This window comes from Ceratocystis lukuohia (assembly GCF_044167205.1).
Source record: "Ceratocystis lukuohia strain C4212 chromosome Unknown Supercontig1_pilon, whole genome shotgun sequence".
NCBI classification, from domain to species: domain Eukaryota; kingdom Fungi; phylum Ascomycota; class Sordariomycetes; order Microascales; family Ceratocystidaceae; genus Ceratocystis; species Ceratocystis lukuohia.
The window spans coordinates 1714890-1737849 of NW_027263520.1; the positions used below are offsets into that span (position 1 = coordinate 1714890).

General features: G+C 48.0%; 7 protein-coding genes across 7 annotated transcripts; 2 read left to right on the forward strand and 5 right to left on the reverse strand.

Moving 5' to 3' along the window:
* Nucleotides 1-491: 491 nt before the first annotated feature.
* HOO65_010435 (long-chain-fatty-acid--CoA ligase) lies at nt 492-2336 on the reverse strand (the record flags this gene model as incomplete). The annotated part of the gene is made up of 3 exons (XM_071005650.1): nt 492-584; nt 653-1815; nt 1901-2336. 3 exons carry the CDS (start codon nt 2334-2336, stop codon nt 492-494), a joined length of 1692 nt encoding a protein of 563 aa, XP_070862257.1.
* Nucleotides 2337-4454: 2118 nt separating this feature from the next.
* Nucleotides 4455-6606, reverse strand: HOO65_010436 (ATP-dependent RNA helicase DED1; the record flags this gene model as incomplete). The annotated part of the gene is made up of 2 exons (XM_071005554.1): nt 4455-6267; nt 6416-6606. The coding sequence occupies 2 exons, from the start codon at nt 6604-6606 to the stop codon at nt 4455-4457; spliced, it is 2004 nt and encodes a 667-aa protein (XP_070862258.1).
* Nucleotides 6607-9137: 2531 nt separating this feature from the next.
* HOO65_010437 (putative proteasome subunit beta type-4) lies at nt 9138-9878 on the reverse strand (the record flags this gene model as incomplete). The annotated part of the gene is made up of 3 exons (XM_071006139.1): nt 9138-9339; nt 9448-9697; nt 9782-9878. 3 exons carry the CDS (start codon nt 9876-9878, stop codon nt 9138-9140), a joined length of 549 nt encoding a protein of 182 aa, XP_070862259.1.
* Nucleotides 9879-10596: 718 nt separating this feature from the next.
* Nucleotides 10597-12339, forward strand: HOO65_010438 (putative WD repeat-containing protein C2E1P5.05; the record flags this gene model as incomplete). The annotated part of the gene is made up of 1 exon (XM_070999713.1): nt 10597-12339. The coding sequence occupies one exon, from the start codon at nt 10597-10599 to the stop codon at nt 12337-12339; it is 1743 nt and encodes a 580-aa protein (XP_070862260.1).
* A 914-nt stretch (nt 12340-13253) lies between these two features.
* Nucleotides 13254-16335, reverse strand: HOO65_010439 (Ubiquitin-like-specific protease 2; the record flags this gene model as incomplete). The annotated part of the gene is made up of 2 exons (XM_071005381.1): nt 13254-15471; nt 15539-16335. The coding sequence occupies 2 exons, from the start codon at nt 16333-16335 to the stop codon at nt 13254-13256; spliced, it is 3015 nt and encodes a 1004-aa protein (XP_070862261.1).
* A 3970-nt stretch (nt 16336-20305) lies between these two features.
* Nucleotides 20306-21841, forward strand: HOO65_010440 (uncharacterized protein; the record flags this gene model as incomplete). The annotated part of the gene is made up of 1 exon (XM_070999714.1): nt 20306-21841. One exon carries the CDS (start codon nt 20306-20308, stop codon nt 21839-21841), a length of 1536 nt encoding a protein of 511 aa, XP_070862262.1.
* Nucleotides 21842-21936: 95 nt separating this feature from the next.
* On the reverse strand, nt 21937-22593 carry HOO65_010441 (uncharacterized protein; the record flags this gene model as incomplete). The annotated part of the gene is made up of 1 exon (XM_070999715.1): nt 21937-22593. The coding sequence occupies one exon, from the start codon at nt 22591-22593 to the stop codon at nt 21937-21939; it is 657 nt and encodes a 218-aa protein (XP_070862263.1).
* Between the last annotated feature and the right edge of the window lie 367 nt (nt 22594-22960).

Consider the following 22960-nt stretch of genomic DNA (forward strand, 5'->3'; position numbering starts at 1 on the left):
ATGCATAGACTCTCCAAAGGATCCATTGCCGACGCAGGGCAGGCAAATACATACAGCAGCATTTCAGGGGCTCCTCGAATTGCCCCTTCTCAAGCTGAGCTAGGCCTACGTCGTTAGCATACAACGCTTGGAAAAAAACACCAGCCTATCTAGCGGCCCCTTGTCCCAAAGAGTTGGCCGGAGCTTTTGGGGCTAGGTTGGCTCCCAAGGGGACAGCCGCTTGCTTAACCATGTGACACAGGCACGGACGTCAGGGTGCATGTTCAGTCTACGTGTATATGCATGTTGCCCAAATGCGAGAGCTACGTGTTAGTCGGGAGTACAATACAGCGCCACCAGGAAGAAATACGTTGAGGCCAGGAGCAGGCCTTGCTTTGTCTCGTGGTCGGCTCGCCTCGCTAGACATAAAAACTCAAATCCATCAGAATATATGCTTCTAGTTCTACTCTTGTTTTGAATAAACCCCCCTCTCTCCTGCATACAACCCAGATCTACACCAAGCTGAGTGTTGTGTCATCGTTGATCTTGCCAATAGCCCCAGTATTCGCCGAGCCACCAGTGACATTGGCTCCCCTGATAGTAATCTATAGAAAGAGTGTTAGCGCTCATGTTTTGTTTGTTTAGATATAAAAGTGCATAAATAGGCTCTTACCTCTCCCTCAATCTTGTAGTCCTTAGTGAAATACTCGCCCTTGTCCTTTAAAATCAGCTCGATGCTAGGAGACGGTGGCCCGAAGTGCGCCGTCTGGCCCTCATGCACTCTGTAGTCATACCACAAGCTTTGCGCGATTGAGCCTGCCGCAACCGCAGAGGTCAACGCATGAACCACGCGTGCGCCCGTCAGGGCCCTCAGATCAGAAAGCATCTTGCTGGAAATGACAGGCTTATTGCCTGTTTTTTCCGCCACATAAATGGCACGAACCTGCGTGTCTTCGGTACCCAGAGGAGGCGCATTGCTGACTTCCATGTCGGCCATAAAGCCAGTAGTTGAAGGGAACACACCAAAGTTCTCAAGTTTGCGTTGGCGGTATCCATGGATCCATTTTGTGACGATGCCGCAAATGCTAGACATGCCATCCTTGTGATAGAGCAAAAGTTGTTCAGGCGACACAACAACGACAGTGGCAGGGGCACACTGCGTAGCGACGCTGAGATTGGCCTCCTTTCCAGCAACAGAGTTGATAGAAATGTTGGCGTTGCTGAACATAGCAGTCATGGTCATAATAAAGGTAAAGTTGTCCGTGAGAACATCTGCAGGAACAAAGGTGTCCTTGGGGCCAAGCGCTTCGGATGACGGGATAGAAGCTAGTTGAGCAGCAATGGCAGACACTACATTCTTCTGTGTGAAGGAAGACATTTCTTCAGTAGACCAGAAGAACGCAACATCGCCAGGCACAGCATTGGTGTCAACAGTCAACTGAGGGGCCTCAGTGGTACTGACAATATCCTTCCAGGTGGTGGCCTTGACGCTAGAGGACGAGCTCTCGGGCAAGTTTTTCCAATCTATCGAACTTGTGCCCTCATCGACAACCCAAATCAGGTGTTTCAGGGTAGGGCACGAGTCAGCGATGGTTTCGAAAGGAAGCATGCCAGGAACGGTCACAATAGTGTCAATAGCCGCGTGGCGAAGCATCGAAATAAGTTCAGAAGGCGGCACATCGTAGGGAACCAGGGTGACGGTAACGTTGGAGGCAAAGGAGCAGGCAAAAACAGCTAGCAGCAGTTCAACCGAGTTCGGGAGGTATACGGCAACGCGAGCGCCTCCGTTGCGGGTAATATGGCTTGCGACATAAGAAATTTGGCGAGACAGAGCATCTATTTATAATGGGTAGAGAAAGGGTTAGTGTCAATAGTCAGAAGCATAGGAGTAGGCGAGAATGGTTCAGGTAGTATTAGATACCTATGTTGTGCACTTCCGTCTTCTGCAGACCCAGCACTGTTGAAATAGTGCTCAGCTTGCCATCATCTGTGCCCTTGGCAAATCTCTGCCACACGTCACGCAAGTCCCCATCTCTGCCCTTGGAGAACTTGGGCGCGCCTTCATCGACGACATCCAGGCCCTTAACAAGGCCATTGAATCCCAAAGCAGCTGCGCGGTACAGGGCGGACTCTCCAGGCTGGCGCACTTCACTGCGTGTAGATTGACGAGCGAGCTGCAGCGGGTGGAGCTCCGAATCGTAGGTCCAGACAGTCGACAAGAAGCAGAGAGTGAACAGAACAATCAGCAACAGTGTGCTAGATAGCGACCAGTCGTCAATAGCCGATTGTGTCCAAAACTTGAGAATAGCGACAACGCGCGTAAAAAAGGACACAGGTTCTTTTGCTACTTCGTCCATGATGGGCGAAGATGTTGTTGTGGTGCAGATTCGTAGAGAGCTAGAATAAGCAAGTATCTGCAACGGGATGTTTGAGTCAGTGGAATAAAAGAGAAGAAAGAAGAGAAGGGGAAAAGGAACTAGGGAAATAAAGGAAATCAGCTAAAAATCGAAGTTTAGGTCAAACTAAGCACCCATGCAACAAGGCAAGGCAAAGCAAAGCTTAAGCTCCGTTAGCCAACTAATAATGGATCCTTCAAACGTGAAGGGGTTGTTGTCACTGTTTTACTGTGTAGGTACGAACTTGAGAAATGGTCAGGTCGCCCAGCCATCCGTCCTTATATATTTATTGCAGTGGGTGGGAGATAGGCTCGGTTGGAAAAACAAAAACGAGTTAGCCAACATATTAGGCTATGCGGAACAACAGATAGAGGCCTGACGGGCGTCGACAAATAACATCTCACATTTGTCTGCCTTTTTTTACGCCTTATCCCGAACCCTCTCATGCGTCTTCTATTCTCTACTTGAGCCCATATTGTCCGTGTTTTATCCACCTAGTCTTGCTTGAGGGAGCCCATCGTTTGGGCGGGGAAGGGACGAGGAAAGAGGGGCCACGCAATGCAACCCTAGAGAAAACCTCAAGCAGCCCAACAGGAGGGAACAGGTTCTCTAAGCACTGACAACCCCAAGGTGAGTCCAAGATGAGGCGCTGTCAGCAGCAACGTAGCTTTAATTGGCTGCAAAGCGCCTGTATAATGGACGATAAGTGGGGGCTTTGGCCCTTCCTATCCCGCTCATCGCTACTGCCAATTTAGAGCAACCGAACATCTTGACACAACTGCGGACAGGCTTTGGCCTTTAAGTGGTGTTATTTTCATGTCTTTATATAGCCCCAAAGGTGGTAGTATATCAAACGGCTAATAAGCACAGGACAGCCTTATATCTACACTACCCACCCACAGACCTACTACATAATTCCTACAGTCACACAATGCATTTAGCAAGTAGTCTCTGCCACACTCGTAATAGTAATATCATGTTTGCCTATTACACGAAGCAATAAAATCCGTCTCATTAAAAAACAACAAGAAATAAAGCGCAAGACCGTGGAAAGGGGTGCTCTCTAGTATTGGCCGGCATATAAAGTAAAGCCCGTCGAGAACGACCAATAAATCAACTTTTGTCTAGTGTTGCTGTGTAACTTTGCACCCCGCGAAACTCCCCCCAGTGACCCGTCCGTTCTATCGTTGAAAAGCAAACGAATGCCTCCCTATTTCTTTGGAAGACACGACAATGACCAAACCCCTCCCAAATATAAAAGTGCAGGACAGCAGCAGATATTGCTCCTTGTTTTCCCTGCCTTGCCAATGCTCTCCGCGCCCGCTTTAGGATCTTCAAGTAAAAAACAACACAGGTGGCCAGTTCTCGTCGGCCACCGATCCTCTCTCAGGCGCATCAAGCGTAATCGTCGTAAGTGGAAATGCCATGTCATGATCGTGTCCCAGCCGGTCTAAGGGTATCAAGTGTGGGAGATAAGTGAAACACCAAGCAAAAATCAAAACAAAACAAAAAAGAACCCCGTTCAATCATAACCTTTGCCTTGCAATGTTCGTATTCTCGTGGCGCCCATATGCCAAGTTGTGGAAGATGAACATCATGGTGGGATGTCCACAACTTAGGCTTTTTAGAAAACAGAAAGAGAAATAGGCAAACGTGGAAAGGGCTATAGGTGCAAAATGAAGAACCCTAAAGGAAAAGAATGAACAGCGAAAAAAAAAGGAGAAGACGGAAAGCGAAAAAGAAAAGAAAAAAGAAAAGAAATAAAAGGAAGAAAATCGAAAAGGGGAGGCAATGAGCCATTTCTTAATGGTGCATGTCGTCGTATGAAGCGGGATACACTCTGCCGAAATAGACAGTATTGGTCCCCTTTTAGCAGGCACATCCAGCAAAGAAGCAAAATCGGCGTCATCGTCGGCTTGCATCAAACCCCATGAAATCAGAAAAGATTCATGGTCTTATCTGAGGTATGGGCTAGATAGTCGATCAAACGCCGAAGTTGCATATATACTGCTGGTCGAGCTTCTCGTCAATAATGGGTAGAAAATGTGGCTTTGACGAGAATGTGGAGTGGCCTATACTTTACCACCAACCGCCAGGGCCTTGGCCAGCGGGGTTGCCGTAGCCACCGCCACCACCGCCGTAGCCACCGCCGCCGCTGTAGCCGCCACCACCACCACCGTAGCCACCGTTACCACCACCACCACCACCACCCTGGTTGTAGCCACCGCTGTTGCCGCCGTTATAGCCGCCGCTGTTGCCGCCACCGCCGCCGAAGCCGCCGCCAACCTTGCGGTAATCGCGGTTACCACCAGATGCGCGGGAACCACCACCACGGCCACGGCCACCACGGCCGCCGCCGAAAGAGGACTCGCGAGCAACGTTTTCCAGGAAGGAGGGGACCTCCTGGTTTGCCTCCTTCAGAAGGTCAATCAGCTCGCGGACAATACCACGGTTGCCGCGGTTGAAGAAAGCAGTGGCAACACCAGTGTTTCCAGCACGACCAGTACGACCAATACGGTGCACATAGTCGTCAACATCAGTAGGCAAGTCGTAGTTGACAACGTGGGTGACGTTGGGAATATCCAGACCACGAGCAGCAACAGCAGTAGCAACTAGAATGGGGCAGCGACCGTTGCGGAAGAACTCAAGGGCACGCTCACGCTCACGCTGGGTGCGGTCGCCGTGAATAGAAGTAGCAGGGAAGTTCTGGTTAATGAGGAAGTCGGAGAGTGAGTCAGCCATACGCTTAGTCTCAACGAAAATCAGAGTGAGACCAGTGCCGTGGGTGTGCAAAATGTCAAGTAGAACCGAGCGCTTGTCAACATCCTCGACGTACTCCATCTTCTGGGTAATGTTCTCCGAAGTGGAACCAACACGACCAACAGACAGGAAAATGTAGTCCTTAAGGAAGTCACGGGCCAGCATCTGAATGTCACGGGGGAAGGTGGCTGAAAACATCAGAGTCTGGCGGTTCTGGACATCAGGCATGTCCTCACCCTCAACAAGGCGACGAATCTGAGGCTCGAAACCCATGTCCAGCATGCGGTCAGCCTCGTCAAGAACCAGGTACTTGATGTTTTGGAAGGAGATACGGCCGCGCTCAATCAGATCGACCAGACGACCGGGGGTGGCAACCAAGAGATCGCAACCACGCTCAATCTGGCGTAGCTGGGAGCCAATGTCGGCACCACCATAGACAACACACGGGCGGACCCACGAGCGGTAGGCGAACTTGCGAGACTCTTCGTAAATCTGGGAGACCAGCTCACGGGTGGGAGCTAGGATCAGCGAGGTGGGGTAGGCCTTGCGCTGGCGTCCAAAGTTACCACCCTGAGTAGCGGGAACAGCAGAGGGGCCGTGGATGAAGGCCTGAGACAGGATGGGGAACAAAAAACCACCAGTCTTACCCGAACCGGTCTGGGCACAGGCCATCAGATCACGACCGCCCATAACAATGGGAATAGAGTACTTCTGGACAGGGGTGGGAACCTTGTAGCGAGAGAGCTCAATGTTGCGAACTAGGTGTTCCTCCAGGGGTGGGATGCTGAAAGTAGTGACAGGCTCGGGAACATCGCGACCGGAAGCCTCAACAGGAATGTCATCGTATTTCTCGAAGTTGATACCAGTGTGTTGCTTGGACGGATCATCGGCGGTACCGAACAGCTCGCGCTCAACACGAGGGTTGGCAGGGCCGGGGATGTGCTTGCCATCGCGCCACTCGCCATCACCAGAGCCGCGGGAGTTGTTGTAGTTACCGCCGCCTTCATTGCTGCCACCCCGACCGTAGCCACCGGAGTAGCCACCACGGTTGTTCCAGCGGCCACCACGGCCACCGCCACCTTCGCCGTTGTGGTTGGACCAGTTGCGGCCACCACCGCCCTCGTAGTTGCGACTAGAAGAAATCCAGATGTTAGTTTATTTTGATGCAAATTAGGTGAAACAGAGGAGGTAAGGGAGACACTGTTTCTCGTTGTTTTCCTTCCTTTTTCAAGTACAGGGAAAAACGGGAAGGGGGGTTGGGAGATGCAGACTTTGCGTACCCAGAGTAAGAACGGTTGTTGTTCATGCCAGCCTGATCAGAGTTTTGGCCGGAAGCCTGGCTCTGTTGACGCATGTGAGGAGGAACGTATGAACGGCCGCCTTGGTGCTGGTGCTGCTGAGGGGGAGCCTGCTGCGACTGCTGGCCCTCAGAGTTGATGGAAAGACCACCCATGTTAAGCTGATCAGCCATGGTTGTAGTGGTAGTTATGTAGATTGTTTATTTTTCTTGATGTAGCGTGGATGAACAACAAAGATTCGAAGAGGGTTTCCGGAAAATACGAAAACACTCAGCACAAAAAACACAAAAAAAGAGAAAGAAAATGGAAGCCGAAAAACAGCCAAATAGACCAAGCAAAGAAGAGGGAAATCGTCGTGATTAGGTCTGGAAAAACTTTTCTATATAGCGAGCCGTCCCAAGAACAGGTGCGCTACAGGAAAGAACAGAAGCGAATCGAAAGGAAATGGAATAGAAAAAAGAAGGTCTCACGTTTTCCTCTGGAAAAATGAGAAAATATGATTTTCAAAGGAAAGACAAGAGGTAAGTCAGTCCAAGCACAAAAGAAATCAAAGATAAAAAGGAAAAGTCCCTATTTTCCTCGCGGGTTAAAAGTGGTTAGGAAGGGGGAGAGGGTGGAGGAGAAAGAAAAATTTCATGAAAATGGGTTTGGGAGGAAGGAGGAACATACTTATGTATGTACATGTACCCAGAAAAGAAATAAAGTGGATACACAAATATTGCGGTGCGAGTGTGGTTCCCAGAAACCCAGGACCAGCTTTCTGTTTGTGGGTAGTTCAGTCAGCAACAAAGCCAGCAAGCACCAATCACAGGATACTATTAGATGTATTTGCCACTTCTAGAGTTGGCTCTTGTAGGCGGCCAGGCTACTTGTTATTCGCATGTCCCGAGGGCTGTCAACACTACAACACAACGGCAGCACTAGCCGGAGTAGCGTGTTATTTGAGCCTCCCTCATCCAACAAAATTTGCAACGGCTTTGCTTCCCTTCCGTAGGAGAAGGCGGTGAGGTCGTTTTGTTGATTTTACAGGAAAGAACGGCTGTATGAAGTACAGAAGTATACATGTAATGCAAAAGCACACAAACAACCCTTTTGTCCAGTTGTTTAGGGGAAGGGGCTAAACATAGATGCTGAGTGTAGGAAGTATGTCAAACGCTAGCCACATCGTTAGTGGACTTTGCCCATTGCTTTCACCCACCTCGCTCTTTAAAACGGTTGAAAATTTGTTGATATTGCCCTGGCCCCTAGCTTTTGCACTAGCTTTTGCATCTTGAGAAGCAACACCCATATTGAAAGCGCAGCTACCCATGAGCAAAGAGAGCGCATAGGATAATAGAGACGTGGTCTTTTCATGATGTTGTTGGCTACACGCAAGCACGAGAGTACATACGAGTACATGTATCTGCAAAGGGCACTCACCCGTTTGCTTGTTTTGTTTTTTTCTTCCAATTGGTAATAGCAAGGGCGTATACGGCACATGCACTGTTGTGGACTGGTAGTTGCCGTTTTGTTCAAGCGTCTACTAACAACATGACGTTGGAAAAGGTCTTCTTTCTCTTTTTTTCGTATTTATTAAAGACGGGAAATCCGAGATCTAACTAGGCTAAATCGCTGCTGACTCTGCGGCTTAAAACGGTAAAGCGATAAAAGTAGGGAGGTTAGGTTACGGGACGCCCGACTTGGATGAGAAACAAAACCCTGATAACTAAGACAAATCTCGAGCTATTACAGCTGATCACCAGCGAACCCAAACAAACTACCACAAACTAAGCCCTCCCCCACCTTCTCAAGTCTTCGAGACGGCCCCACGCTTTAATATCCTACTATGGACATCTAAAGAGGTATAATAGAATAGTCAAATGGAGTAGTTGCAGGTCAAGTTTGCTTATTTTAATTACTAATTTGTTGACGAGAACAGGCGTGCAACAAGAAAATCGGAATGATATCACGTGAAAGTATCGCTTTGGGAATATATGTATTGCTTTTGGCTAAGGTTACGATTGATAGGACTGTGATATAGGTCATACTGAGAGAAGAACTCAGCCCTGCAGGTCCCAATCCCTTATCCAGCGGCTTGTACCAGCGTCATCATTTGAGCCGCACCAGTTTTGTGGTACTGTTTGCGTTTTTGCCCATCAACTAGTTAGTTCGAAGTTGTGAATTACTATCTCACTAGTTCTTAATTTTCTCCCGTACAACTAATGACTTTATACGTTATAAGTGATAGAAACGTGGCATTGTGCATTCCTTGTTCTAGAAATCTATGTTTATGACATGTTGGTTGACGAGACTGGCTTGCAGTGAAGCCGTCAGTGTAACGTCAAGGAAGGCTTCGCATGTTCACGGCATGGAATATGCGAGATCCAATGCTCATGTAGCATATTGAAATCTAGATGGGTTGCGAGCCATGCTACGTCCCAGAAGATGGCAGTCTCACTGACACTTCCAGGTGGCTCTAAGATTGAGAACCCGTATTCCAAGTCAATGTCGTACTGTCTAGAACCAGAACCGATGTATCTATCACCAAGTGTTTAGGGATGAGTCTAAGGAGGACAGTCAGGATTTTTTTTATGTGGCTGAATCACGGAATAGTACGCCGATGGTGAACAGTTCCTCGTCATTCATGCTCTAAATGTGAATGTAATTTGGGTGGTATTATAACCGAAACAAAGCAACGCAAAACAAGTAGTCATGTCATTTCTATTTATGCCATCTTCACAACCTTATCGTCATCAAATTCGATGTCCTGAATGCCATCCTTCGTCACAGCCTTCACTGTCATGCCCTTGAAGTCAATGGGCAATCTGCGCTTCAGCTCGTCGGTGCACATGTTTAGCAACTTGATCCCCTGCTCGAGAGAAATGTCGGGGTTATGGTGCTTATCAAGGATCGAGAGGCAATAGTACCTGGATGAGTGTGCAGCAGTTTGTAAGTTTAGAGTCACATATAGGGTGAGACCAGCACCATTATCAATAGATATGGCATCTCGATATTTCTCAAGAGCTTAGACTTACTGTGCGTAGCCGTGGGCTGCGTAGGGGACGGGTGCGAGTGATGCAAGGTAATCCAGCCAGAACAGGCTCGGCTTTTGGGTGATGGGGTCCACGCCTCCAAGGAGGAGATTTACATTGTAAGGCTTGCGCGATCGTAAGCTCGAGGCAAGTTCTCCCCGGACATAGCTAGCAAGGGCGAAAGGTGATAGGTCAGTCTCGTTGCGCATAGAGTAGAGGTGGGCGTTTGCTTGGATAAACTCGGCGAATTGGACTAAGAAGAATCAACCACATAGTTAGTACAAGATCCAGCACAATTTTGCAACAGCACATGTTTGGTAATCAGGACAGTACGCACTAGTATCGCCAGCTTCTCCACTAAACGCCATGAGCGTCGAGTTGTTCAGTTTTCTAGTCTTGTCATCAGAAGCCTTAAGAATGGTGGCACCACGCATCGCGGCCTTGGAGGCGGCGATGATGGTAAAGTCTTTGCCAGTGATACCCAGAAGAACCTCCCTATGCACATACAACGAGTCAGCGTTAGCTCTAGAAATCGAAACAAGATTGCTTTAGTTGTGGTTACTGGGAAGCTGAGCTCACATGATGATGCTGTTTCTTTATTGCTAGGAAAACTAAAAAGAGAAATAGAAGAAAACTTGACCGCAAGGAGCGCAGAAATAGGTTGTATGATACTGGTGTCAGGAGGTGCAAATACAGACTTTGGTGATCTTGAAGAACCGTCTAATTGAAGGAGGAGCTTTTTCAGCCTTGAGCTCTGTCGTACCTTGGCTTCCGCCTATGCTGAAGCTATAGCATCAAGGCTAAAAACCAACCCAGCCCACTGTGGCACCAACTACCCTCCCCAATCGCTGACGCGCACTTTCGACAGCCTGGTTCTAATGGGGCCATTCTAGGTAAGGTCGTGTGCCTGCTCTCACCGCCTTCCCTTTTCGCTTATCTGCCCCGCCCATTATCTGATTGCACTTTTTAGTGGGTCTATCAACTTTTTTTTTTTTCAGATGAGAGAAAGTTGGAGTTTAGAAAAAAGTACCTGAAATTCTAGAGATTAACCCATTGAGAAGTTCACACTCTTTACTAATTATCCCGACCAAACACCCAGCTTCTATACTATCCTACACCAATTGACTTGTTGGCGATCACGTCCTGATCAACATGTCGTCCTTTTTTACGGTCCCGGGCCAGAAGAAGCGGAAGAGAGCGGCAGGCGCTGACTCTGCCCAAAAACGCACGATACCAACGAGATTCAAGCCTACAGCTTCCACCAAAAACAAAAGCTCCTCTGCCAAGCAGAACGTTTCCGATGACGATGAAAGCATATCAGGCAGCGACTCCGAAATGGCTGACTCTGCCCCCGAAGATGCTGAGGACAGCAGCGCCGAACTGTCTTCTGAGGAAGAGGGCGAAACTGGCGCTGAGCGCCGCCTGCGCCTTGCTGAGCGTTATCTCGAAAACGTCAAGGAGCAAGTCGACACGATAGGATTTGATGCGGCCGAAATCGATCGCGATATGATTGCCGAACGACTACAAGAAGATGTAGCCGAGTCTAAAGGAAAGGTGTACCGTAACTTGGTAGAGGACCTTGCTTTTGACCAGGCCAGCCACACCTTATGGAAAGCCAATACTCTTGCCTTTACTTCTATTGCTGTCCACGAGCCCTTCGCTTACACTGTGACAAAGGATATGTATCTGCAAAAGTGGCGTGTTCAGGATCTTCCGCAAAATCAATTCCCCCAAACCACCCGCCGTAAGCCTAGGAAGCCCCCAGCACCGCCTCGCAAGAAGCCCACGCTTGTATCTTGGATCAGGGGCGACCGCAAGAAGGCCAAGGATAAGGAGTACAAGCGACATGTTGGTGAAATCCTTTGTATTGCGGTGTCTCCCGATGGCCAGTTTGTTGCAACTGGTGGTGCTGATCGTCGCCTGATCATTTACAACGCCGAGACCTTGACTCCTCTGAGAGTATTCACACACCACCGCGACAGCGTCACTGGCCTTGCGTTTCGTCGTGGTACTAACCAGCTATTTTCCAGCTCCAAGGACCGCACAGTCAAGGTATGGAGCTTAAATGAGCTAGCATATGTCGAGACTCTGTTCGGTCACCAGGATGATGTTGTCGATGTGGCTGCCCTGGCGCAGGAGCGTTGCGTCAGTGTTGGCTCACGCGACCGGACAGCACGCTTGTGGAAAGTCGCCGAAGAGTCGCAGCTGGTGTTCCGCGGCGGCTCGTCGGACAAGAAGAAGCACCACCAGTCCGACCCTGCCGCGGCCCGCATCCCTCACGAAGGAACCATGGACCGTGTAGCCATGATTGACGATGAGCTGTTTGTCACTGGCAGTGATAACGGCTCATTATCTCTATGGAGTGTTGCCAAAAAAAAGCCCCTGTCTATTGTCCCTGTAGCACACGGCTTTGAGCCGCGACTGTTGCCAACTGAGGCCTCGGCTGAGATCGATGCTAGCTCAAGTGTTGTACCGGATCCTTCCCCTCGCTACATCACAGCTCTATGCACCGTTCCCTACTCTGATCTAGTTCTCAGTGGGAGCTGGGATGGATACATTCGTGTGTGGCAGCTGAGTGATGACAAACGCACCCTAGAGCCTGTTGGAGTCCTCGGTGACTCTGAAACCGTGGTAGATGATCAAGACACCGAAAAGCCATTCCTAATCAAAGGCGTAATCAACGACATTGATCTGTTTGAGCGCGGTGACCGCGGGAAAGACGGTTTGTGCGTGGTAGCAGCCGTAGGCAAGGAGCACCGCTTTGGCCGATGGAAGGTGATTGCCGGCGGCCGCAACGGTGGTGTTGTTTTTGAGATTCCTCGCGGTGCTCTTAAGTCAGCCTCGACCGATTCTACCATGGAGAGCTCCGTTGAGGGAGAATCTGACTCTGATTAATGTCGCACGAGTCCCACAATGCGTCATATATTCCTACTTTCTTCCTCTGAACTCTTCATTATTTGCCTCCATCTTTACTGGCATAGCTTTTGACAACCCACCTGTTGTAGAGTATGTTAGTTTCTGTCTCTGCTGCTCTGCTTGTTTTTTTGGTATAGCCAACATTCTTTTTTCAATTTCTTCTTTCTTCTTTTGTTGCGTTTGGGCGAACTCACGGCGTTTATGATTTCCGCTACTTTTCTCACTTTGCAGTGTACCATGGATGGCTAGGCAGTCGCCAGAGACAAAAAAAAAAGACAAGCTCCCACACTCACCTTCCCTCCATTTCCTTTCCCTTTTCTCTTTTCTACTCTCTCTGTGTTTATTTCTTTAGAATATCGTTGGACATGTGGAGTAAAGTGGTTTCTCTAGTCCATTATTTTTACTTATCACCACATCAGCATTTCCAAGCATGTCATCTCAAAATAAAATCACGGCTTATGAGACAATATCAATGTTGTAATTATACTAGTTTCTGTGCTCTGTATAACAAACGCGTAGAATTCAACTCATCGTGGCGATCAGATGCTTGCCTATGCTAACCTACTATCTGTCTTTCACGCCAATGACAGTGCGTATATGTAATGGTCAAAATAAAGGAAGCTATGTATCTATAATAAAAAATAGGGAAATGCAACAAGATATGCTACGGTGCAAAAAGGCTATGAATAACGGGAAATCAATATAAACACCAACAAGAATCCCCCCCCCCCCCCAATAACAGGACTTCTGTACCGCCTGTTTAGTAGTAGCGGTAAGGTATTGTAGATAACCACCAAGAAAAGAACCGTTATGGTAAACAGCGGAACGACGCGAGTTTGTGCTAGAGCTTTCCCGCCTGAAAGGCAAACCAAAGCAAGGGATACGACATCGGATTAGTTTGAGAGGTCGATAATAGTATTGGGACTGGTGGCGGAAGAGGTGGCGGCGGGCTTTTTAGACAAGCCAAGGACCGAGTTAGACCCGTACTTTGGTGCTGTAGCGGCGTATTTCTTGGTGATTTTATATTTCGATGAATGACTGGTAAAGAAGGGACTCACCGAATCATCTGTTGGAGAGCTTCCAAAAATTTTATTGTTGTCGTTATTTTGTGCTGGATTCTTTTTAGAAATAGTAGCGTTGCCATTGAAACTAGATGGAGATGTTCCAAGCTTTGAGTCCTGTGGTAAGCCAGAAGGGCTGCCGAGATTGTGTTTAGATTGCCTATCAGGCAAAAAGGAATCGCCTTGCGGGTCTCCCAGCGGCATAGAGGTGGAATCAGTACTGTGACTATGGGGCGGACTAGAGCCAGCGGCCGGGATCTTGATGGGAACAGATTTGAGCTCTGTACTGGGTCGCTTCCACGTATCCTGTTGTTTCCAAGTAGTGGATAGAACAATTTCCACATCGTCATCATCCTCTCCCTGGGCATACTTTTGAGTCCGTGGTCGTTTAGGCGCATGTGCAAGATTTTTGGGGGTTTCAACTTCGCTTCTGACAGTAGAGGAATCAGTACGTAATTCCTCACTAGATGGCCCTAGTTTTATAACCTCCCTACGAGGACTAGATGAGAGAGGAGCAGATGGTGCTCCGTCCGCGTGATCAGTCAAGGCCAGTGTATCCAGGTCTGACTCCCGCTTTCGTTTTTCAAGGGTTGAACCCACGGAGGGCTTGATGGGTGAAGACATGCTGACATGGTTTGACCTCACAGGAGAAGCCGGGGCTGTATTATTAGTCCGCAAAGTCACCTTGGCAGATGCTGCTATAGATGCTGGGGGTTCAGATGAGCCAGTTCCATCAACAGGACTGCCAGTGGTGCTACCGAGCCGTGGGGGAGTCTTGAGTGAATCTTCTAGGGCCTTTCTAGATAACCGTGCAGCCTTACGGCTTAGTTTAAGAGCCTCTTTTTCAGCTGCTAGACGTAAAGTTTCCGTGTGGTGCTCCGCTTGAAGTTGGAATATGGTTTCACGAATCTTATTCCGCAATTCCGAAGGCTCAAAATTGCAGTCAGGCACATTCTTCTCAGTTATAGCTACTGTGAAGCCAACAGGGTCCTTCAAGAACCACTCAATGAATCCAAGCACAAAAACACCACAATCACTGTAGTTCGTTTGCTGCGGTATGCATTTGGCAGTAAGCCCCAGTGATAACGTCTTCTCTCCCTTGGCATTCTTGCGATGGGCCATTTCAGCATAAAGATAATCCCGTAACACCGTACAAGTCGCAGAGTGTGGTGCGCCAAGAGAGTCAAGAGTGATGATCCGTGGAGCATGAGGACCGGCCGGCCGTTTCCTAGAACTTGCCTGGCTGTCTCCAGTGGTAATTGTATCCTCGAGAGGCTCTGGCTCCTCATCTGCTACACCAACCTCGGCGTTTGGTAGAAGTTTTCCAGGGTGGCAGATGATAGCAATATACCAATGGGTGGACTCGTTAATAGGCACTACGATGTAGTCGTATTCAAAAAGGTCGACGTTATTGGTCCATCGTTTTACACCCTCGTAGTTGATGGAAGCACCCTTGGAAGTCGGCTTGACAACACCAAAGAAGTAGGTATTCATGAAATACACCTTCAAGTTCCGAGCAATAAGGCTACCTTGGTGCTTCTGCTGTAGATATCTCATATAGCATAGAATCAGGTTGTCGTTCAAGAATACACCCTCATCCAACCGTTCAATATCGTCTGCATCTACAGTTGCACGGTCACGCCCAGTCCGAGGGTAAACCAATGACTCCTTCCATCGCTCCCTCCATCCAGGGTTATCACGTGTCCACGATGATTTCGGAATATCGAGTGAGATGGTGTCAATTTGGCGGGTCCGACGTCTTGGCTTTTCCATCAAGAGTCCTTGGAAGGCAAGTATTGAGCCACTTGACCTAGTTTGACGAAGGCTGGTTATTGGAAGAGAGGATGAAGATGAGGTATCTTTCATTTGCTCTCTCAGTAGCTTGCGTGGAGCGGGAGGCGTAGAATGGGATACACTATTTTGGGGGCTTTTGTTAATAGCTTGACGTGGGGTTTGTGAAGATTCCGAGTGACTAAGCTGCTCGGTCTGGCGTTGCTGATGTGCGCGCTGTTCTACAAGCATCCGTCGAAAGCAACTTTCAAGCCAGGAACTATAACTTGCGGTTAGTTAAATAGATATTTACTCATCTCATGTGAGTGTGGACGGCTTTTACTCACTCTTCCTTTATTTCTAGAGTGCGTGTTTTCCGTGGCAGTGAATAGCCAACGGCTTCCACAAAGCGATTTGCTTCCTGTGAAGATGCAAACTGGGCGGCAAGCTTCGACTCGACACCAGGCTCATTGCACCGAATGATGAAGACATAGCGACTATCCCTGGCATACTTCAAAATTTGCAACTTTGGTATGCGGACTTTAGCCCATGCAGTGTCCAACTCGTCCAATACGCTCTTGTCCTTTGAAGACGAAGGTTTTGGAACAACACAATCAGCGTCAGGACCGGTGCTTGGCCATGCCCAGTCAAAGATTTCTATTCTGTGAGGACCACTGACGACTGCCCTGACGGAAAACTTCCACTTGTAACTAACAGTCTGCGCCGGTTGGTTGTGCGTCGGTTGTATAGAAAACTCTACATTTGTTGGAGGAGTTGTTGGGGACGTGGGACGTGGGTCTTGCATCTTCTGAGATTCGGCAAAATGGGTTCCCTCATTTGCAGGGACGAGACGAGCCTGGGAAAATATGGTATCACGGCTATGCGGCGCATGACCTTCTGCCAGTTCATCCTCGCTATCTTGTCTTGCTTCGGGATTTGACTTTTCTATTCGTTCACGCCGGTGTCGGCTGTGCAGACTCTGTGGTTCTGAATCTTTTTTTCGCCTAAAACTGCCAACCTGAAGCTCGTCATCACTGCTGGCCGAGTCATGCGAGCTGGGTGAAGTCTGGCCGAGAGCACTAGGAGTTCTGTTCCGGTTAGAGCGTCGATTCCGTGTACGATGGGGGCGAAAGGTCTCTTCCATCTCTGCGAACTCTTCAATATAAGACTTTTTTATAGCTTCCGTCTGCGAGGTGTTGAGGGTATTCATCGACCGGTGAGACTGGCTGTTAAGGCTGCTCTATGGATCCGCAAGTCAGCATGTCAGGCTCGGTCACTGCATACCATAAAATATGCCCTTAGGTTTACACTCGTAGCTTACTAGTCGTGATTTGGCCTGCCCAGGGATGATCTTCGTAGCTCCATGGCGGACTCTAATCCAGAAGTTAGTCTTAGGTTAACTTCCATGGGAATACAGTAGTATGCGGAGAAGGAGTCCCAACTCTTTATCACCATAATTGACCGTTGACGACATGTTTGCATTGCGATATCGTTTCAGCTGTGGGCTAGAACACAGAAAACCGACGAATTGTTAACTCCGCCTAAGAGTTTAGGTGTACGCATGGCTCGATCACATGAAGAATCACAACTTCCATGGACTTACTTGTTTGGTTCCGACATGTTTACGGCGTCACTCGTGATGGTATGTCTCACTAGTAGCTTTGAATTTCAGGGTAGACAAGTGTGCGTTCGGGAAGTTCTCTGGCTCAGAATCTAGAGTACTTGAAGAGGAAATAGATAGTATCGTCAGCACAGCCAGTACTCAAATGTGGGTGAGTCTAGCCTGTGCATTCAAGCGCCCCCTTGATGCTGGCCAGAGAAAGCCCGAGAGAGAAAAAGAGCAAAACACAATAGGGAAATAATCAGGATGCGGCTTTTCAATGATTATAGCCTGCTTTTGGATGCACATTAGAATGGGCACTATGTTCCAAAGAGGCGGGTTAACTAGTACTTGAGGGCTATTAAGAAACTTGCTGGTGATGCAAAAAAAAGTTGGTGCAGCGATAAGATTAGTGACTGGGTATAGGGCTCAACTTAAGGTACATCTAGCAAGGCTGAGCCACTCATGCCCAGCTAACGCGCTCTAAGATTAAAGAGTGAGGGGTCTCCACTTGCAAGGCTGATAAAAATGACATCATACGTGTGTCAAAACCCTAAAGAGCAACCCTAAGTGAAGATGCAAGGTGACACAGAAGATCAAAATAGTTTTCTCATCAAGATATTACGTTCAAATAGTAAGAAAGAACTGTGTATGTTGGATAATGAAACGCTGGCTCCTTTAGTGGCCGATGAAATAAAGCTCACTTCCAGTAAGTTATGAGACGAGCGCGCATAATTTTACAACGAAATCTGGCTACTCAAGATCTAGGATGACAAAGAACTCTTCGATGTTAAGGATGTAGTCGAATTCGAGGACCCATCCGCCAATGAGTCCAGCGAGAGATCTAGATCAAAGTTACTTTTGATCCATCTGATTACATCTCTTAAGTGAGAATCTCTTCGCCGCTGTCTTTTCCTGGTGCTATACCGTACAATCCTCAAACCAATAGACAGGGTCAGAATGATGAAGGTGAACGTTGAGATGACCTAAATACACGGGGGAAAGAAGGGCTAGGATGAAATATATGAACTACCATCCCCAAGCCCAGAGCTTTGCGGCTCCAGGAAACTAACGAACGATATGGCTCCAAGTGAGTCCGTTGATGGCTTTATCTAGGAAGAAGCTCCCATTTCCAAACAGTTAAAAGCGAGCCAAAAGCCTGCCTTAACACTCCGTGAAATAGGCCAAATTCTAAGTCTCCTATGAATGTTTATACGTTGGCAATTGCGTCTCTTGCGCTTTGTCGGCAAACATCAAGAATGAGTTCTTAGGCCGAGTATCATGGCTATTGGCAACCAACTATGCGGAAACAATATCAAAATCTCCTAGAGCTGGGGATCTGGGAATTCTACCAGATACATCCTAGAGCACGCCTATTTTTCGCAAAATAGCTGTATACGGAAAAGGCCATTGGTGTAACTAATGGAACAGAAGCCAAAGCACGTTGGGTTGTATTTGACAGCTTCGGAGAGGATAATTGGGTATTCCAATATACCTATTCTGCGGTGGCTTGTACCACGGATGTGCCATGCAGACCTTTGCCGCTATCGTACCGACAAACAACCTGAGGTGTGAACAATTTGACTTCAACATTGCGTTTCTAAACGCCATCATCCCTTTAGATGTCAAAGTATGCGCTACTCAAGCTCAAAGTTTCTAAGATGATCTGCGATGTGTCTGCCGCCTCTGAAAAGCTCTCTATAGCCTGAAGCGTTTCTCGCTGTAGTGGTTTGAGATCATAGCTTCTTATATGAAGGTGTTTGAATTTGAGCCTTTGTAGACTACATGGTACAACCATGCGAGTTCATTGATTAATATGACACATGCAGCCTGTTGTAGTAGGCCATCCATGGGGACTTAGATATCAGCCAAGCTAACTAAGCCATCTGGGCTCTTTGCTTATCTTGTACAGCAGGCCTAACAAGAAAACACGCGAAGCAAAGCAAAATGCTTTTCCCTCCGAAGAGAATTCAACCAGCGACGACCTCTAGTCTTTTCTCGGTTAAGCAGGCTCTTATGCCCGGTGCCATGACAATGTAGGTGATGACTCTGCTGGATTGAGAAACAGTTCAATTTCTTCCCATTCAGCATGTGATTGGCATGCTTTTATGACCGATCACCTACAATGCAACTTTCACTCACAATACTTTTGTTTCTAGACAAAATGAGACAGGCTTACCAGGTTATAAAAGCCTGCTCTACGCCCATGTGAGTGAGCTTTGATTAGTAGTGTTATAAATCTTCCATCTAAACTAATCTTACATGCAAGCAACCTAGGTGGACGAGCACGTCGAGAAAAAACCTCAGAAAGGAGCGGCAGCCAAGTAAAAGGGCGAGGATAGCCTACGGCTTAGATGCTCCCACAGATCATCCTGTGCTTTATATAACTAGCCTTTCGTTGCCAAGAGAAAGAGGAAGACTAGAATAACAGGCCAGAGTGGATGTGTGCAGAAGGATAGTGAAGAGAGCTTTGACGTCAAACGAATATAAAAGCTAATAGGCAGACGCGACGAGCGCAGGGGAAGCCTATCTAGAGGCTAGCCTAGCGCAAAGAGAAAAATATGTGAAAGAAGCTCCGAACCAAAGACAGGTTTCTCATATCCTTCCTCTGCTCTGTCTTTTGTGCTACAGCTGACGGCTACTATCGAAGTATTCGTTTCACAGCCACCAAACTGGTTTTCTCTTATTAGCTTAACTAAACTTATCAATGCTCTTTGTCGTGCCTACTTGGTAGTACTGACGAGATGGAGGAATCATCTGAGGTTGGCATTATCCGCCGGAGTTCCCGTGCTACGGTTGTTTTCGAGTCCCCCCCCCCCCCCCGAGTGCTCTATAACTTAGTCTAATACCATAATCTACACCACTTCAGTACCCGAAGGTAACACTTGCCCTCTTGCTAGCCACTATTCTTCCTTGTGCTTATCTCCTATTCAAGATGTCTGTAGGTATGAAGATAATTGCCATGAAAGTTCAATCTATTATCCCAAAAATATTCCATTAGTGGCAGACTATTCCTAAACCACATTGCTTCTAGTATAGGAAGAACCTCGAACGGATGCCTATCTTCACCATTTCCCTAGGCAGTAAAGATTGAAAATCTCAACTTCCTGGAGATGCCTCAGCGACTCTGATCACTAGCGCCTGCTACTATTAACATCAGTTATAATAGATTCACGCCTTCTCCGGCATTTATCAAATAACTATATTCATTATCAATCATTTCTATCTGCCGGTGTTGCTAAATCCCGCGTCAATGAATTTTACCTTCATCTTTGAGCATACATCTAACGCTTAACCTGCATCGCCAGATGTCACGTGACCTCCAAAGCTTAATCCCCAGAGGTAGGAACTTATTCACAACGTCATCTGCATTGGAGGAGAATAATTCACAGCTTAATATCTATTACACAAGCATAATTCGCATGCTCATGGCTATCCTTTATTGTATTTCATTCGTGACTATTTATTTTTTCCTCTCATTCCCCTCGACTCTCGCCTTAGCTTGCTATCAATGATGCAACCTAAGCCCAGCACAGACAACAAACAATCTCTCATATCCGATCTTCATGCATTGCGCAACGTAGTCGAAGCTACCCGCTCTGTCGGAGATACACGGCCTCTCCACAATGTTCTTCCAGGACTGACCTCGTTCATATCAAAGGCAGAGAATGCCGCAGATGACCTTGTCTTCAATATGAGTTTGATATGGGCGGCCATCAAAAAGTCCCGCAACCTTACTGGACTGAAGCAGACTTTCATGGCCACTACTACTACCGAAATCCGCACCGCTCTACGCGCTACAGGCCTTAGCGGCAGCGAGCTCGTGCGGCAGACCAATTTAGAAGTAGAGAAGAGCAAAGTCACAGTGGATGCTGTCGTTTCCAAGGGCGTTGAATGGATCAAGCTGATCAACATGAATGAGCAGCGGTTGTTATTTGAAATGGCGGCAAACGGCTGGGACTTTGATAGCGAGAGTGAGAGCGAGAGCGAGAGTGAGAGCGAGAGCGAGAGCAAAGATCAGTCTTGGCCCAACTCCGTCAACTTGACAGCTGAAATAAAATCTACCGGGAATGACAGGTTGTCTATCGTCAGGCACGCAAAAATGTTAGCGCGGGCTTCCCAGTCCAATCCATGCCGCTACTGCATTCCAACTGTCCGGATTGTCCTGCCGCGGATCACTGCTGGCAAGGTCAAAGAAATCGACAAAGTGCTTGATATGGCCCGTAATGCCGGGCCAAACATCATTCTAGAAACTGCCGAAAGCGACTTTGTTGCTGGCAAGTCTTTGTCTCTCGGTACAGTGCTTAGTCGCCTAATGGTTGACGAGTCGGAAGACTTAACAACAACGGTCAACCTTGACACATCTATTTTAGTCGCTCTTATGTCTGATATCACACACTCTGCCATCTCTGACCAGCCATGGTACTCCAAGGCCACCACACAGCAGATCATCGACGAGCAAAAAGATCCCGGCGCCATGACACGGGCCCTCTATCCCGCTTTACAGGGCCGAGATCTCGTATGTACAGAAGCGGTCGCTAACCACATGCGTGTGCAAATGAAAATCATGGGTACTCCGACTCAACAGGCACGCCTCGATGCCTTGTTTTCAGGTATAGACAGCCTAGGCCTAGATCCTAACCCTCCTGAAAGACTTGCAGCCTTCAAGGCACTAAGTAGCCACGTGGTCCCAGATGACCTACGCCTTCCCATTAAAATAGTCAATTTCAACATTGAGCAGGCCTTTGAGACTGGACTGATTCCGGAAGCCGCACGAAGCGTCATATCAGAGCTACGGGACATCACATGCTCAACCTTCACCTACGGCTGGATCTCAAGGACGACCACCATCAGCTGTAACAAACAGCTTACCAGCATTGTAGGTCGTGTGGTTCAACAATCCAACATCGGAAGTGGGCCTATTGTTTGGGTTTGCCCAGTAGTTCGTAGTTTAGCACCCAATGGCAACCACCATCGGGCCGATAAACGTTCTGACTTGCGGAAAGTTCGAGAGGACAAAGAACGTCTGACGCAAGGAGAGGAATCGTGAGAAGTTTGGCAAAAGGAGCGTTTAATAGACTATAGTTTATTTATATGACTTCTTCATTCATCTCCTGTAGCATTTGCAAATTTTCTTTCTTTACTTTACTTGCTTTCCCCATCGGCCTTGTCGGCCTTGTTGGTCTTGTCAGCCAGCTTAGCCGTCAATTCGGTCAACCTGTTCAGCGAAAACCGCAGGTTCTCCTGAGCTTGTTTCTCATACTTATCTCTCATCACCTTAGTGCGATACACATGCGGCATGTCCAAAAACTTTCGAATGCTGCTTCCATGTCCTACAACCCATGCATCTTCGCCTGCCCACGCATACTCCTCGCGCATTGCATCCTCGTACTCTAAATACTTCTCGCGGCTTGCGCCAAAGATATGCAGATCAATATCCAAAAACAGTTCCGCATCCTTAACGTGCTTCTTGCTAGGGTATTTGGGCAGAGTGTTTGAGCCTGCTGCCAAGATCATGTCGATGATTCGCTGCACGCGGGCGCGATCCGCGACACTCGCTAGCCGTGCCGCGCATAGCTGGGCGCTCTTTTGTTCGTTGTCCATAGCTCGCGGGTCATGTATAGCATCGTGAAACCAAATAACGGCTTCTATGGCATCGGGATCGTTGAAGGCACTGCGGTGTTCGGCAAGAAACTCCAGCAGCGAGTCGCGATGGGAAAGCGTGTATTTAGGCCGGCCTGGTGCGTCGTAGAGCTGTTTCAGCTCAGCTCGAAGAACAGGGGTGAGGAGGGCTTTGCTCATGGTAGCTTAGTGGTCAGTTTGGAGCCTGCGTAGACGTTAAATAAGCGATAAGGATGTGTATCTGGTGAAGTTGTAGACTTCAGAAAATCAAGACGTGATTGTTACTCAAAGCCAGCAAAGCCTTGTTGGACTGGACAATGAGCATCTAGGTAGACCCACTTGCTCCGCCGTGGTACCGGAAGTAAGTCCCACTCTTTTTCTCAGAACCATACCGATAATAAGCTGAGATTCAGTTACCTTACAAGAGTAGGTTTAAGTTATGATAAAAAATGACAGATCGGATGGTAAATACAATGTCCACTATTGTATAAGTTCAAGCATGATGGTGATTTTATAGAAAAGAAGTGAGTGTGTTTTGTCAGGATGG